Genomic DNA, 16,864 nt, shown 5'->3' on the forward strand with positions numbered 1-16,864 from the left:
TGATATCGTTCACAATGTCACTAGCAGTCTCATCAGGTCCAATATCATCCTCTTTGACATAAGCCTGAGGAATATTGCCTATTCACTTTCTTCAATAGCTCTTTCCAGAACAAACCTTAGAATAATGATGGCCACCTTATTCAGTTCTCACTCACAGTATTCAAGGACAATTACCTATAAATGAAGAAATAGCCAGTACTTTCTGAAAAGGTTGCTCAGTTGCTGTTCAGCTCTTCAGCAAATGGACAGATTTAAGAGGCAGCATATGAAAAGTCAGCAGACAGTGACCTAAAATAGTAAAAGGTATCTCTGCAGTAATAGTTCCATGTCCTTGACTAACAAGTTTGACAACAGAATAGGGATGTGACCGCAAACGAATTTGAATCAAATCTTTGTGTTTTTTTCCTTAAGCCCCCTTGGAATAGAGTTATCGCGTAACATGATGAAGCAATAACCTCTACAGTTTAGGTCAGAGAGTATGATAATACGAGTCCGATAGCGAACATCCCCACCCTTATTTGAAATAAATATTCATTTCATCCCTGCCTTGCTTGGTCTCCCCACAGCTCCCTCTGATTCAGTGGTGTGTAAACAAGTGCTACATGTGGTGATATTGGCAGAGGTCTCTCTGGGTTACGGTGTGTAACTGAGATAGAAATATATCATTACTGGGTGGGGACTGAGGGGATCTGAGGGACAAAGAGACTGAGAAATAAGAATATTGGATTCCGTTCCACACACACAAGCTTATGTCCTTACATGCAGGCTGTCTGCTCCATCTGTCTGTTTTGCTCACGCAGACACACACACATAAGCAGACACACACACACACGCACTTAGCATAGGGTGTCCGTTAACTGCATACGAATGGGTGATGGACTGCTCCAGTGGCTCTGCCGGTAATATAATCTTCTCCATTCCCCCAGATCCCACACCAATATGTCACAATTGTCATTTATTCCCAGCATGGTCACCCACAATCAGATGGCTTTTCGCACTGAACACACCCTGATCCTGTCAGGATGATGAACACTTCAAGTGCACTCACACACACCTACGCATGCATACATACATTGTGTATTAACATGTGTCGCCCTTTGTGTTTGCTTGTGTTCATGTTTATTTATCTTGTCAGTTTTAAATGTGGAAAGAATGTCAGACTGCACGAGAGGGGGTTGCTGGGTTAGTTTCATTTTTTCCCTTACGCAACACACAAGTGCGCCTACATTTACACACAAATAAACTGTTGGTGTGATATGTAACAAGTCAGACCGACCGTGTTCAGATAATAATTCACAACTTCTTATTACTACAGGAAAGTGGACCAATTAGTGGCAGGAATGCATTTACAGCGTGGCATGAGAGAAGGTAAACGTGTGAATGTGTACGTGTCATTCAAAATCACTGAAACAGACTTTTCTCCTGAACTAAACATGTCCTGAATACGTCTGGCTAAATGTGTCACACTGCGCCATGAACTGCTAATTAAAAACAGACACCTATTTGTCAGGGAAGACAGTAAAGGGATGATTCCTTCACCTTTGAAACCAACAAGCGCCTCAGCATTTATACACACCTTTCTAAGTTTATACTGTATATTATTTCTATGGGGATAATAAAACAACTGATCTCATGGACTGTGTATAAATATCACAGCTTTGTAAGGACATTTCATGTGCATGCTTTTGGTGTCCTCATTCTGCGGTCAAGTTATCAGTAATAAATATGCAACGTCCGGCTACACTTTAGCAAAGTGAGACGTGAAACATAATGTCCTAACACTTTTAATGCTTGCCGATAAACATTTCAGTTGACACTTGCACCGAAAGTAACGTTACATGGTTTGATTTAGGGCACAGAAATAGACACATAGGTAAATATGCACCTTAGGTACATAATTCAAGTTTTGCACTCAGTATCCTGTGTGAAAGTCCTGTGTTCGATCCATCATCTTCAGCCTCCTCCATCCCACATTGGACCTACGCGCACTTTGTATGTATTGTTTACTCTATGATGTATGTGTGTGACAAATAGTCTTAGTAGTGACTAAACAGCGTATATATGACATGCAAAAAGCAAAAATGAGTACACATGAGATGCAAATGTCCTTAAAAAGCCACGCTGGTCATATGCAATTTTTATACGAGCCCAGTAACAGATACTGGTTATAAGGGTAGCCACTGAGGGGAAATGTATATAAAAGTACATGGACTTTGATTTGATGAAGGATTACTTTCTGTGGTGTTAAAAATCAGATCGGAAACGTGTCCTCACTCTGTCCTGGGTCAGTTTGTGAGGTTAACATGTGTTTTTGCGTGTAGAGGATGTACCGAGGAAGTGGAAATAAGCCTAATGACAAAGATTCAATATCATCTCCCAACAAGAGTTAATTAAATGAAGAGATACCATGATATCTGCTTAAAACTGTGTGGAAAACTAGCATTGATTTGGGCTTATCTTCTTGCTTATCTGGACCCTGGGAAACCCTAATACGAGATAGCAGGTCGAGCTGTCTGGGCTTAAGCTTGGGCAGAAAGGGTGTAATGACAGACACTGAGAGAGCTTTTCAGTGAATTCAGTGAGGTCCGAAAACATCACCTCCGATCGAAATTCTTGACGAGTCGAAAAGCAAATCTGACAAGAGTCTTCTAATCTGACATTTGTATAAAGTCTCAAGGTTCTGCTTTCTCTTTTGGAACAATGTTACCAAGATTTCTCTTACAAAGAGAAAACTGAATACAACATGATGCTGTTACATGAATCACTTTATAGTATAAAAACTGACTCTAATAGTTTGAGTTTCAACAATTTTAAGTGCTGTCAGGCAAATGCAGAATATATTTACATAGAAGGCCGAACCTGACGACACTTATGATGTCCTTTCTGGATAAAGAACCACAACCTTGCCACAGTGAATAATACACTGATATAAAATTGCACAAGGCCTAAATAAAAGATCGTCGTGTGCCAAGTTGAGGAGAGAATTATAGATCTGACCTTAATGAGAAGGCAAATCCTCTTGAGGCTACCTTCACTTTAAACCACTAAGGATATCTCTGACTACCTTTTAACTTTCTGTGGTAAATTAAAAGAACATTATGTCCTGGCTATGTTTCCATTTGCCTTACAGGGCGCTCTACTCTCAGTAGTGGACCACTGGGAGAAGCAATAACCACCCGCAGAGAAACAATAAGCCTGTAAGGAAAAATACTCACTCTGCTAATTAGTGTATCTATAAGAATCACATTCCTCAGAGGGGCAACAAGAGGAAATATGAAGTGGAGTGACAAAATACTATAATACGTTAAAAAAAAACATGATGCGAAGCGTGATTAAAACAAGTGTAAAAAAAAAAAAGCAATATGCAACTTGTGGCTCCACTTATAAACAAAGCATTTAATAAGTGTAAGACTGATAAGATTAATGTTTAAAGGACATAACAGTGTGATAGAAGAAAGAGCAACTATTCTGTTCCATACTAATTAATCATGCACAAGCAAAAAAGCGGTCACTGTCAATGATCATAAGGACAGGAGAGCTATTAGCAGTTAGGATGCTGGTTCAGTGCTGTGTCCCTGGTGATTGTTTAAGGTGTGTTCATTGTAGCAGAAACAGGCATTGCTAAAGTTTTTCTTAAATATTGTGCATGAAAGATATTGTAAAACACACGGTACATTAATTTATGAACAGGAATAAATGTGCTCCACATAGAGGAGAGACCTAGTCAGCGTTGTCACCGTAGAAGCCAAAAGAACTGATAGCGGAAAAGAGAGAGAGCATTAATATGCAAAGTTAATGAGCAAAAATCATGCATGCTTTGGCAAAAATGATTCTTGTGGTTTATTAATGCTTTGTGTAAGCAGGGAAATGATCTCTGTGAAGTGTCGGTGTGTTTCGCATTCCAAATACAATTTTACTTTCATTTTTGCTACATTTAATAGAGCATTTAGGATGTGCAACACCTGGCTGATTGTTATTCTCAGTGATCTGTAGGGTTACACAAAGATCTTGAAAGTTTCTATCCAAACCTGCATTGTATTTTTGGTTTTCAAAAAAGAAAAACATGCAATCTTCAAACCTATCTCTTTGTTTAGACTTGCAGTTATTTGAATAAGAAAAGGTTGATTTATATTTACCTTTAATCTGCTTTGTGAAACAGTAAGGAAACCTTCGTAAGAGTTGTGCGACTGTGCTGTTGATCTGTGACAGTCTGTCCCACTGGGTTCTGCATTTTATTTGATACAGAAACACATCTGTTTCTCTCTTTCTCAAAAGCCCCATTGCGTCATTTCATGTCCCTGACTCTTTTTTCTTTATATATTTTCTGTCTCAGTCTCTCTCTCGCTCTCCCATTCAAACAATTACAAAGCGGATGGTTCATCAAGTAGAACCGAGCGGGAACAGGGTGGAAATGAGGTGTGTAGTCCAGTCAGTGTGATTTAGAACAGCCCTCTGATAACAAGGGAGGTTAATGTATCGGTCTCAGGCCAGAGGACACATGCTGAATCTGCTCTATTAGAAACAACTTGTTCGGAACAAAAATACACTGATGAGACATCCACTGCAGCAGTTTCATGGTTCCCATTTTATAGAAATTCTGCCCATTTCCAAAGTATTTTAAAAAACAAATTTGTGTTTTCTGGCACATTTCTGGCCCTGTTTTTTTACAAAGCACAGTTTGACTCTAACTCTACTGAAATATGATCAATTTTTTTTTTTCTGACACCACACCGGAGATGGAGATGGCTTTAAAAAGAGAACATTTAAAACGGTGGGCCTAACCGAGTAGTCTATTCCAAAGGGGAACTTCGATTTAGAAATATCAGTAGATAATTATTACTATTACAACATAACTAAAAGCACAGACTACATTACAATTTAAAACAAAAATGACAATCAGTATGTGTCTTGTAAATGAAAAAGCAAGCATTTCCATGCCTGTTTTAGTAAAGGATATCCAATCTTATTGTAATTTACCCTAAAAAATGTGTCATCCACCAACTCTCATTCTGTATTCATTGATATACTGTCTATATGACTCAGTTTCCTGAGTTTCACAGTCTGTTGCAGCAAACAAAAGCAGTGTAGTAGTGTAGTAAACACATGTTACATACCTTTGATCTCCTTTTCATTCCTGAACCAGCGCAGGTCGGCAGCGGGCTTGCTGCCCTGAGTGATGCAGGTCAGAGTGATGTGGTCTCCCTCCATGGCAGGCTTCGTCAGGCCATCGATCTCTGGCTTCTCTGGCACACCTGAAGGATGGAGCGGAAACCACAGCGATGGAACCAATTCTCACACAGCTGTATATCATTATGCAACAATGCCATTATAAATGCCTTATTGGAAATTCTCCTCTGGCTCACCCTCCTACAGGGAGATTAGAGCGACATCCCTGCGCACTGTCCTGCTCGAGTACACATCAGGGAGGACTCTTGCTGACACATTGGTGGATAGTCTCTCTAACCACTGAGCCATTCCCTTCTTTGAGGGTCAGTTCAACCAAATTACAAAGAAACTTTTTTTTTTTCTCAGAAATTTAGTGGTGTCTAGCCATGCAGACAGTTTGGATTTTCTTTGCCCACGCTGTGAGATAGTTGTCTCCTCCTCAACTCAAATACAATAAAGGTTAATAGAGTTTTGTGCATGATGCTCACAGAAAAAATGACATTTAAAAAATTTAATTGCCATGTGTCTTCCCAGAACCAATGTCTAGGTTTTTTCTGGGTGTGCTACAGAACTCAATGTGCACAGTTTTTACTATTTCTGCTAAAGAAATACCATCTACGATGACAAAAAACTGAAAATATCTTCATGGCTACCTAACACACAGTGCAACTATGCTTTTATTTGTGTGTGTGTGTGTGTGTGTGTGTGTGTGTACATGTGAGTATGTAAAGGCGTGTGACCACAAAGGAGGCCATGAGGTTGAGCAGAAAATGTTCATTACTGGCCTTTCCTTTAATGAATGTTTTAAGTAGGAAGCGTCTGGCCTTCTAATGTCAATGGACAATAAGTCTGTCTCAGGCTGAGTGACTGAAAGGTCTGTCAGTCAATGCCATTGACTGGCTCAGGACTTGTCTGTCTCACCGCCTCCTGTAAGGTTTATTAACAGACTTAAAGGTCCTTTTCCATTTACCATACGTTTTCATACACAACCCTAACACTTGCTGCTGCTTGGTAGACACAGTGTGCAGTCAGATTTATCCCTCCTCATCTAACCACATACTATACATGTAATGTTCGATGTGTGTGTTTTTCTATGCAAATTGATTCAATGCATGATTTTCAAGTGGGTACAAGTGTCACTATGTCTAACTAAGTACTGTGGTGCGTGTATAAGTATGTGAATGAGCAAGTGTGGATAGACTCAGAAAAGTGTTAGATGGTTTTTCTCCCAGACTGAACGAGAGCAGATCAAATACAATGTTCGTCTTATACAGTCACGTTCCCCTTGGGTGGCTAGAGGCTGCAAAGCTTTAATCTCTCCCTCTGTTTGTGTGTGTGTGTGTGTGTGTGTGTGTGTGTGAGAGAGTGGAGCATTGTGGGTGCGTGCGTTTCTCTTCTCATTTGTGCATCATGGATTTGTATGCGCTGTGGTGTATTTGTGTGTGCGCATGACAGTTTAAACATTACCAACAGCACTTTCAAGACATGAAAAAGAAATGAGGGCCTGGTTTCTGGTGTGTGGTGTAAAAGAGAAAGAAAACTGGATTTCAAAGACAATTCATGTGGCCATTGTGATCACACTGACCAATCGCTAACCTACACATTTTACAAGTACAAAGTCACTTGAAATGAACTTTTTTTCACATGTCTGGATTGAATGCTGTCACGTTGCGCACTTTTAACTAAGCTAGTGGCACGGCTCTCTCAGTCTGTTGGTCGATTCTGATGATTGTGGCGATGCTCTGACTTTTCCTGTAGCACCGCAAATTTGCTCAATACTTTGTGAACAAAACCCTGCAAAACTAACTACATTCCCATCAGCCTCGAATGTACTTTGTGTTTAGTGTTAATTAGCAAATGCTGGAATGCTAACATGCTAATCTAAGATATATATATCTGCTAAACATCACCATGTTAGCATAGTCACTGTGAGCATGTCAGCATCCTGATGTTAGCCTTTAACTCAAAGCACTGCTGTGGCAGCGTACATTTTAGCAATTATTTATAATTGTATTCATGATTTTTTAAACAGTGCGTTTGTGGTAATAGATAAGCACATGGACGGACGTATTTATCAACATATTTTAAGAGGAATTGAATGCAAAGGTCATTTCATTGCACATTTATTTAACAGTTTAGTATTTCGTCCAAATTATTTTCAGTGTGTGCTTGTGTTTGTTGCCTGCACTTACGGTCCTGAAACAATGGCAGATAAACCAGGTCATTCCAAGACCATTTTGTATGTTTATTAAATCTCCCTCTTTCTTTCCTGGCTTGCACCATTAACTATTGTTCAGTATTGCAAAATAATTTTCTCCATATCCTTATTGAGCCGTAGCCTTTAATGTCTCTAATTCTCAGAATGCTTGTTAACACAGAGAGCCAGCTAATGGTCCTGGAGTGCACTAGCACATCTATTAACATTAGCGAAAACTAATTGGCGAGATAATAAGCCAGTGGCAGGAAATGAGACAATGTTTGTGTGGGACAATGATCATAACACAAACATTATTAGAGGGCCTAACAGTATGTTTTTATTTGTCTGCAGATGCACGTATAACCAACAGTATGTTTATAACTTCACTCCACAAAAAACAAAAAAAAAAAGGCAGAAATGCTCGCACTATTGGCAAACCCTTGAAATATTGTGGGATCTGGACAGTAAGTGACTCACTTTTTCTATACTATACTACACTACACTACACTACACTACACTACACTGCACTGCACTGCACATCTAAAACTTTCATATTAAATAGGTTTTAATATTAGGAAGCTCCTGTGAATCAAATAACAGGAGCTTCTCTCTGGAAAATTCTGTATGTTCAACAATCCTTTGGGAAGAAATTAGTATAGACGATGCAGTGGAACATTATTTTCCACAAACACCAGCCTACGTAGACCATAAGGCACTGCTGCCACAAGAAATGTCTGAGTGAGGGATGAAGCCTTTTCTTTGCTCTCCTCTTCCCTCTAACTTCCCACTTTTGGTTGCTCTACAAACATGTGCTCAATGGCTAAAAGCAATGACGTTTTTTTTTAAACAACCAGACGGGTTGAAGAAAGGTGTGTACACAAATTGTGTTATTGTATATCCAGCGTATCCGCAAATAAAAATTTTCTTTAAGAGGGAATAACATGTTTGTTTGGAACCTGTACTCACCTAGAACAGTTAGGTAGGCTTTGGCTGTTCTGACAGGCATAGTGAAGAGGGAACAGGTGTACATGCCTTCATCAGACAGCGTGACATCACTGATACTGATGGTCAGCTCAGACCACGATGCACGGACCAACTCGATCCTGTTGTCCCTTAAAGCTGGTCAGAGAGACACACGGAGACAGGCAGGAGAGTTAGTATTAACAAACAATGGTTTATCCAACAATTTAGCATTGCAATAATAATGCATTACAGTAAAGCAGAGGCTATGTAGAGCTTGATGTCCATTTTTCACATTTTATGACAACCTGGGTGTACTAAGCACAAAGTCAAAGAGACCAAGAGAAAAAAGGGAGACTGAGTAGAACACACACACACTGAGAGGCATTAATGAATGTGACTTGGCAGCAGCAGGAAAAATAGGAAAGAGAGATCAGTGGTATGTTAATATTTTGCTGTGCCTGAATGTGTTGATCATGTGCATATTATATAGCACATATCTTAACCACACACACACACATGAATCTTACCATGTCACACAGTACACAGCCCCCCCCCCCCAAAAAAAAAAACAAAAAAAAACAAACAAACCCAGACAATTCAGCTTTTGGCATTAATTACAAATGCGCTAACTGTTCTATAACTATAGCTGGATATGTAATTTTGCCCATTCATTTGCATTGTTTACTACTTTGAAATAATATCACTTGTGCAAGCCACACCAACCTGTGTAATCTAAGTAAAGTCTGCATGAATAGATTTAAATGCATAAACACTTGAAAACTAACTTTCTGCGGATTGAATGAATGCATCACTACATCACTACAGTAAACCACACTCATGTGCTCATGCAGTCTTCTGTGCGGGAAACCCCTTGCAGACATTTTACTTATATGAAAATGTAATCTTCCAAAAGACATAACGGGAATGGAAATCAATACTGCAATAAAAGGCAGAGAAAAAGGCCTAATGAGAATTTGGCAAGATGTGAGAGTTGAAATGGATCTGCTGAAATTGAATGGCTTGTAGAAAGCTACTCCATGGTCTTCAATGTAGACTTTGTACTTCATATCTGTGGTACGGTGGGAGCATGCGCAACGAGGATGACACCTTGAAAGTGACGTGATTCATGCCTGTTGTGTCCCGGGGATGCATTGTGATTTGCTAAACAGAACAACACAAAGACTAGCGCGTCAAGAAAAGGCCAGTGTTGAGTCTGCAAAAATCTCATTTGGCTACGGTGGCCTTAGCTGTTCGAGAGATTCATTCAAACCTTCCTTTTGCAGGTACATTTTAAAAAAAAAAAAAACCTCATTTAATATGAGCAGCCAAGGCTACTTTGCTTCACTCTCCATCAAAGTGACTTAGAGCACACCTTGCTCAAGTGCAGGGTGTGCTCGCGTGTGTTCGTGTGTGACTGTGCATGTTTGGGTTCAGCATAAAAGAGTCATGATTATTGTGTACAGGTGTTTATATTTTCTTTCATGTGAGGCCACATGAAAGAATATTCTTATCTTATGGTAATTTGTGAGAAATCATATAAAAAGTAGAGCACTCTGGTTTTGGAACCTCTCTAAAAAAGATCTGAAGAGTAAAGGCCATTAGACAGTCTGTTTGTAGAGCACTTTAAAGAGTGGCTGGCTGAACGGTGAGAAACGATACCTAACCTGAGGTATCTAAAGTACTGACACTGTGTTTCAACATCCGAAAGCTTTAAGCCAGCATTAGAAAAGTCATTTTTCTTTCCCAAACACCTTAACCTTCCCTAAGCCACACAAATCATGGAACTTCTCCTCAAACTACAATCCAAACATTAATCAGTTTATAAGGCACATCAGACACTCCATCAATTGCAAACCCATCAAAAGTATGACATTAATATAAAATCTGTTACTCATTAAGTACAGTGACAGTCAACTAACTTTTTGTTAGGACAGACATTGTCAAAACGTGTGGTAATTAGTCATTTGATTGATTGAATCAGTGCTAGCCGCTACTATCAGCTGTGTTTGACTCACCATTTATCTAGCTCTCCAAGTGTCTCTAAAGAGAGGTGTTGGACACATGAGCTGCATTCTTTTGAAAGTTTCTGTGTATTCATTGCTGCACTGATGACAGAACTGTCACATGTAGAGAAATGTCAGCGAGCACACTATCTCATATCATTTCGTCTGCCGAGGGACGGATAGCTTTGCTTTGCCGGTTCCAGGCCAAACACCTACAGTAAATGGCAGTAGAGTTGTAATCAGTTTGGCTAAACGACAGCTGCTCCCTCTCATTTATTACTGCATTTGTTCTGTACCTTCCCTTCCCTCACAACAGCAGTTATCTCTACACGCTGTGTACTGAGCCTGAGCAGGCATGACACGTTGATATGAGCACATGACATATCTCCAGGCTTGGCACTGGTGACAGTATATTCCTGTTTCTATGTGTGTGTGTGTGCACATGGCCAGCAATGCAAGACCACCGAATTAGATTTAGTCGAACGCACTGCCAGTTCAGTTAATGGTGAGACTTGTCCTGAAAAGATAGTTGTTATTGCTCATGCAGCATTTATACACACAAATGTATACACCTTGTCTCATCAAAGAATAAACTAAAGCAATGAATAGATTATTTGGACTGATTCTAGACAAAAAAAATACTCTCTCTTTTCCTCTGTATATCTTAGTGTCAGCCTTTCACTTTCTCCCCTCTCCTCCTACCCCCACAGACCTCATTCTGTCGACTCAGGCAACTCCACTAACCTGTGAATGTGTACAAGTTAAACAATGCTTCCTTTCAAGTGTTGTCTTATTTGCTTTGGGCAAGGAAGTATGAGCTGGCAAATGTCAGAAAATACATTAACTGTTGCTTGCTTGCTAGCTGTCGCAGTGCTTTCTTCCTCCCCTCTCCTCTCCGTTCTGGGGGAGTTGTTTATGTGAGATTGAGGGAAATAGACAGATGCATTATTCTTCGAAAGGTGTGTGGAATATCCTGAATTGTTGGTCGATTTAAGTGAGGTAATGACAACAGTGACTTGAAAGAGTGTGTTGACATAATATACACGTTTATCATGACAGATCCTATTTGTGGCGTACCGGTAATCAAAACTTCCTGTCAATCCTTATTGACAAGAGGAAATAAGAAATAAAACACATATTAATATAGGATTTAAATACTCCATTTATTGAATCGGAGGATTCTGAGCATTCAGATTAGAATCTGGATTTAATAGTCCAATCAGGTTTAAAATGTCAATTCTGCATTTTGTCAGTAGTTAAAGGCGTAGATTGGGATAGTTTAGATGCCAGAAAGCAGGATCATCCTGATCCTGCTGGAAGGATGGATTCAGGCTGGATTTACAAACATGAAAGGTGTTGTATATAACAGTGAAATCACAATATAACTGGTAAGGATATTATAATACAGTCCAAAAAAATGTAAAAAGTAGGAAATGAACAAAACATTAAAAGTCCCACATCAATAGCCCGACCAGTTGGATGGCAAATAACAAGTTATCCTGTTGCCAAAAATTTCGTCTTTGATCATTTTCTCCAGACTCTTTTGACTTTTGTCTTTAATGCTGTTAGTTTTAACAGCCTATTTGTCTCATTTCCATATAAACACATAGATTTAAATACAGCAGATCAGTTTTTAAGATGAATACCATGATTTTGCCATGTACAGCATTAAGAAAGAAGTGAACACACACACACACACACAAAATATGACAACTCCAAATTTTTCTATTAAATGTAACACCAAATCTTTTTTTTTTTACTTCTTACTTGTCCTCCCTTTAGCCATGTAACCTGTGGTCTCTCACTCTATGCCTAGTGAAAGGTTGGACATCAGCAGAGAGAGTAGAGGAGAGGAATGTATGCTTTGCAAAGGTGCTGCAGCTGCCTGCCATCCATTAGTGACCATTAGTGCTGACAGTCCTGAATGTGTTCGTCTAGGATTGCAGCATTGATGACAACATCAAAGAGTGTCAGAGTTTTATTCCACAATAACTATTTCCTGAATGTACAACCATATTTTTCCCGATTTATCTTTACTCCGTGCCTCTCTGTGTATATAGGAGGAGAGACAGGAAGCAAAGCTGCACTTGTCAGCGTCAAATTTTGATTTGTTTCTGCAACAAATGGTCAATACAGCTCTCTCTATCTTGCTGCTTGTGAAGTGCAGCTAGCGTTGGGTTTATGTGTGTGAGAGAGGGAGAAAGAGATTGTATTTTATTCATCTGATTGCCTTAATATCAGCAGAACTAACACAGAATACCTTGAGACGTGACAGTTACAGTATGTTTTGCCAAAGCAGATGCACTTTGATACTCAGAAACCCAGTGGGGGCGGAAAGACTTCTCATTTTATTACAAGTACTGATGACCGTTGGCTCAGAGGAGCCGTCCGTGTTGAGGTTCCCCTGAATGCAGCCATGACTGATCAGATAACAAAGAGTAAACAGCCATAACTCCAAAGCCACAAGGCTCTCCGTTCCCAAACAGTATATTCAGAGAGAGAAGAGTGGGGAAGTGTCAGCTCTCTCATTTTAAAGAAATCTGTAGAGGATGAGAAGAAAGGCACATTGTTGTAAAGGAAAACTGAGCCAGAGAGAAGCCACACAGACAGAAGGTCAAAGATGTCTTGTTTCTTTGAAATTAAAAGTGACATTTTTATTCCTAGGGAAGACGTTCTGGTGAAACAGTCTGAAAGTGACTATAAATGGGCACAAACACATTTTATATGGTGTTATATTCAGTCAAGATCTGTGAGTCATTCAACAGGTTAAGTGTGTGTTTAAAACTAAGCGTGTAGGGAAGTTTCCAACTCCTTTGATTTTTCGGCCAACATTTCACCTTTCCCGGTGGCCATTTTAAGACAGCACATACTGTGATGTATCATGTGACTTGAAGGTTATCTGACAACCCCTGAATGCACCACAAGCACAGTAACAATGACATAGCACAACAACCTTTTGTCCCAACATAATTACTAGTCATGAGACTTTTGATTGACTATGACACAGTCAGATGTTGTGGAAAACACTGTTCACGCCTTTGTTACATTTTGATCATTATTACATCACAGGATGCATCTGAGCAATAAATGATTAACCTTCATTTGTAAACACGAACCCAACAACTACTTAAATCATTTCCCTTTGTCCTCCCCTTTGTTTCAGACCAAGTCAACCAAAGTACAGGTGTGAAAGCTTTTTTCTAGCTCAACATGAGAAAACCTAAGTCTATTATCACACACAGCTGACGGTTTAATGATTCATCAGTATGTTGCCAGAGCCTCGCTAGAAATTGCAAGACGTCACTGTGCAGATGGCCGCGGCACACCGTGTGTTTGTATGCAATACATGTACAATACAATTCATGGCTACATATCTAGTAATTTTCCGCAGCTACTCTCCCTCCATCATTAAAAGCAGAGGGTGAGAAAACATTGTGTGTGTGTGGGCATGAAAAGTAATCACATTTGTACAGTAAGGATGCCTTTATTGTATTGGCATACAGAGTGCACGCATAAGCAAATGGTCCTGGCTCTAAAGTCGCTCACTTTAAGCCTATCATGTTTGCACATTTCACTTCATCCCTTTATTTCCCTTTCCTCTCTCCCCCCCTGCCCTTTCCTCTCCCCTCCTTTCCATTGGCCTCCCCTCTTCCCCCACCCTGCCCCTTCATCTATCCACAGACAGTATGTATTAGTATAGAACCTTGGCAGGTGTTTGCTCATTCAAGTGACACAGTTTTATAATGAGAAAAGTGCAAATTTCAGAATATACATTCAGCTGCCTGTGCCTGGATGTGACTGTTCTCTTTTCCTTGTCAACAACCCATCTGGGGACTTGAGTCTGTGTGTGTGTGTGTGTGTGAGTGTGAGGGAGCGAGAGAGAGAGAGAGAGAGAGAGAGAGAGAGAGAAGCAACAGAATGTGCAATGTTTATTGAATTGCTTAATGTATATTCTGTATCTCAGCCATTCCTCAACCTCCATTACGTGTTATACCTTTTCCAGGCATACCGGCTTTTAAAATGTAAAATGTGCCATACTCCATACAGTAATTGGCTTGTGGAGATTTTTCCTGTGACAGAAATGATTTTCTTTCATCAGTTCCTACCTGCCATGCTGAGTTCAGTGGGACACCTCCACCAGCCCTACTTCATTAAGTCTTTGTGAGAGGCGGGTCAGTGAGGAGACAGCTCTTGCCTGTAGACCCTATTGTATTTTGCATAAGGATACAGCTTCCCCCTCCAGCTCAAGAATAGAAGAACAGGTACTGTGGTCTACACGGAGTTTCATATTTTTTCTAGGGTACCTGCCAAAAATATCCTTTAAAGTGACTTTGAAAAGCTTCTAAAGGAAAGTGGACAACGTGTTTAGAATCAGATCTTCATAGCGCTCATTTCTTGATGATGCTAAAAAAAAAAAAAAAATCTTTGCAAACAATCCTTGATTTTCAACTCTATTATAACATTTCTTAAAAAGTTTCTTTTCTTATAACTCTGTGCTCCAGAACTTTCTCCCGGAAGACAGAAAGAATAAGCCTGCCACTAAGTGTGTGCTAATTATTCCCATTTGCCTCAGGTATTTTTCTCTACACTCCATATGATAAGTGGTTCTACTAATAATGGCAGCAATAAGTGGATCTATTGCTTCATTTGACAACGGAGTCTCTCTCCCAGCCTAACCTGCTTTACATCTGTACAGCAGAAGAAACAAAGCAGACATTTGCCTGACATCACCTTCTCTGATCCACAGGCAACACACACAGACAATGACAACTATACATATCTCAGCTTTTAATTATGATACCTCTCTGCGCCTCTAAATATAATGAAAACACAAGTAGAGAAAGCTTTTTTTTTTTTAATCAAAAGCTGAATGTCAGACACAGAGATAGACGTGTGCAAAGAGAGGTGACAAAGGAAAAAACGACGCAGAATGCTCAAGGTCAGAGAAAAGTTTCCTTGTGTCTTTCAGAGGTGATAACTACATCTGAAAGCTCTCATAAAATGCCTCCTTAATTCCTCTCCTTTATCCCACCAAGGCCTACATTCCGTCTCCTTTTTCCTCTTTTTCTTCTTCTCATGTTTTATGGTCCTTGTCTTGGAGAGAGGGGACTTGTTAGGGATCTTTGGAGATTTACAGTCAAGGTTTTTTCTATCAGACAGAACACCGTAGCAATCTTCAGGCCGATATGAAAGGATGTTTCATAGAGGCGCTCTTCCAGGAAATAAAAAAAAAAGAAGACAGCTGTCTCAAAAGTTTAACTTTCCTGCTAGGATTAAGTTTTGAGAGAAAGTTCTGCTATCTGTTAAATAAAAAGTCTGTCAGGCATTTCTTATTTTGTTATTTACTTTGGAAAACTTTTAAAAGCCTATCCCCTAAATTGCTCAGGCACAGATACTCTGAATGCATCAAAGCTTTCATGGTTGCATACTGGGGAGGTGGGATGCTTGACATTCCACATGCACACACGTATATTACTTATATACACACACACTCACACAACCACAAACAGCCTGCAAATTGATTCAGACAGTTGAATATTTGACATCTGAGGACCCAAATAGCTTCATGTTCAGCAGCTCAGGGGCCTAAAAATGAGCAATTGGCCCTTAGTTGTTCACCCATAACGCTAATATTAATGTTTAAACAGATTCGATCAATCTACAGATGGCACGATGGCAGAGATGTCCACCACAGGTACAGTGGACTCTTTGGTAATTCTGCTAATAACATTAACAGATCACTCAAGAAGCTGCAGATACTGTTATTATATACATGTAGAAATACTGTATTGCATTAATGCAACAATCAACGTTTCATGGAGAGTGTGTCTTTTCCAAACTTAATAATGTGGCAACAACTTTTGCATGTATCTGGCAACATTTTAAGCATTAATACATTTTTTTATTTTCTTAGAATGATGCCAAACGCTGTATAACTTACATCACTATTCATTATGTTTAGATTTAATCTTCACTTTCAATAGATTCAATCGCCAAATTGCTATATTAGATAAACAAATACTCACTCAGTATAATAGCCTGCATGGAAGAATATTGGTGTAAATGACCTGAATAATGCTCAGGGTTCCTGTAGTAGTTAAGCAGAAGAAATTATAATTAAATAAAATCATATTTTTTGATGGCCACTCCTCCAAATCATTTAACATTTTGATTCCTTCATAAAAGAGACGTTTAGATCCAGTTAGAAAAGACAACAAGACAAAAGAAGAAATCCCATTGGAACAAAGAGAGGAGTTACCATTATGTGTGCTTGCTGGATGAAAGAAAGCTAGTCAGCTCTGAATAAAAATGTAATTAATTGCAAAATAAACCCAAGACTTTTGGAAAAACAACCTTAAAAAAAACAACTAGCCCACTATTATGAAGCAAGCAATATCTGTTTTATCCAGCAGAGCACCCAGCTACTCTCTACTGTGACAAAATGAGCCGCGAACCAAAAACCGACACACTACGTTAGAAACATGTACACCATCTTTTGTGCCTGCTGCCACTACCGTCAGATTTTGGACAAAGC

At 39.5% G+C, this 16,864-nt stretch overlaps 1 protein-coding gene across 1 annotated transcript in view; it reads right to left on the reverse strand.

Annotated features, from left to right (window-relative positions):
- The window catches only part of cadm2a (cell adhesion molecule 2a), a 188,593-nt gene that overhangs the window by 21,915 nt on the left and 149,814 nt on the right, over positions 1–16,864 (reverse strand). Inside the window, exons 3-4 of the mRNA XM_070843680.1 lie at positions 8,330–8,482; positions 5,115–5,252 (exon numbers count right to left, since the gene is read on the reverse strand). Of these exons, the coding sequence (XP_070699781.1) occupies positions 5,115–5,252; positions 8,330–8,482 (291 nt within the window). The remainder of the gene's footprint in view (positions 1–5,114; positions 5,253–8,329; positions 8,483–16,864) is intronic.

This window comes from Pempheris klunzingeri, chromosome 14 (genome assembly GCF_042242105.1).
Source record: "Pempheris klunzingeri isolate RE-2024b chromosome 14, fPemKlu1.hap1, whole genome shotgun sequence".
Classification (NCBI taxonomy): Eukaryota; Metazoa; Chordata; class Actinopteri; order Acropomatiformes; family Pempheridae; genus Pempheris; species Pempheris klunzingeri.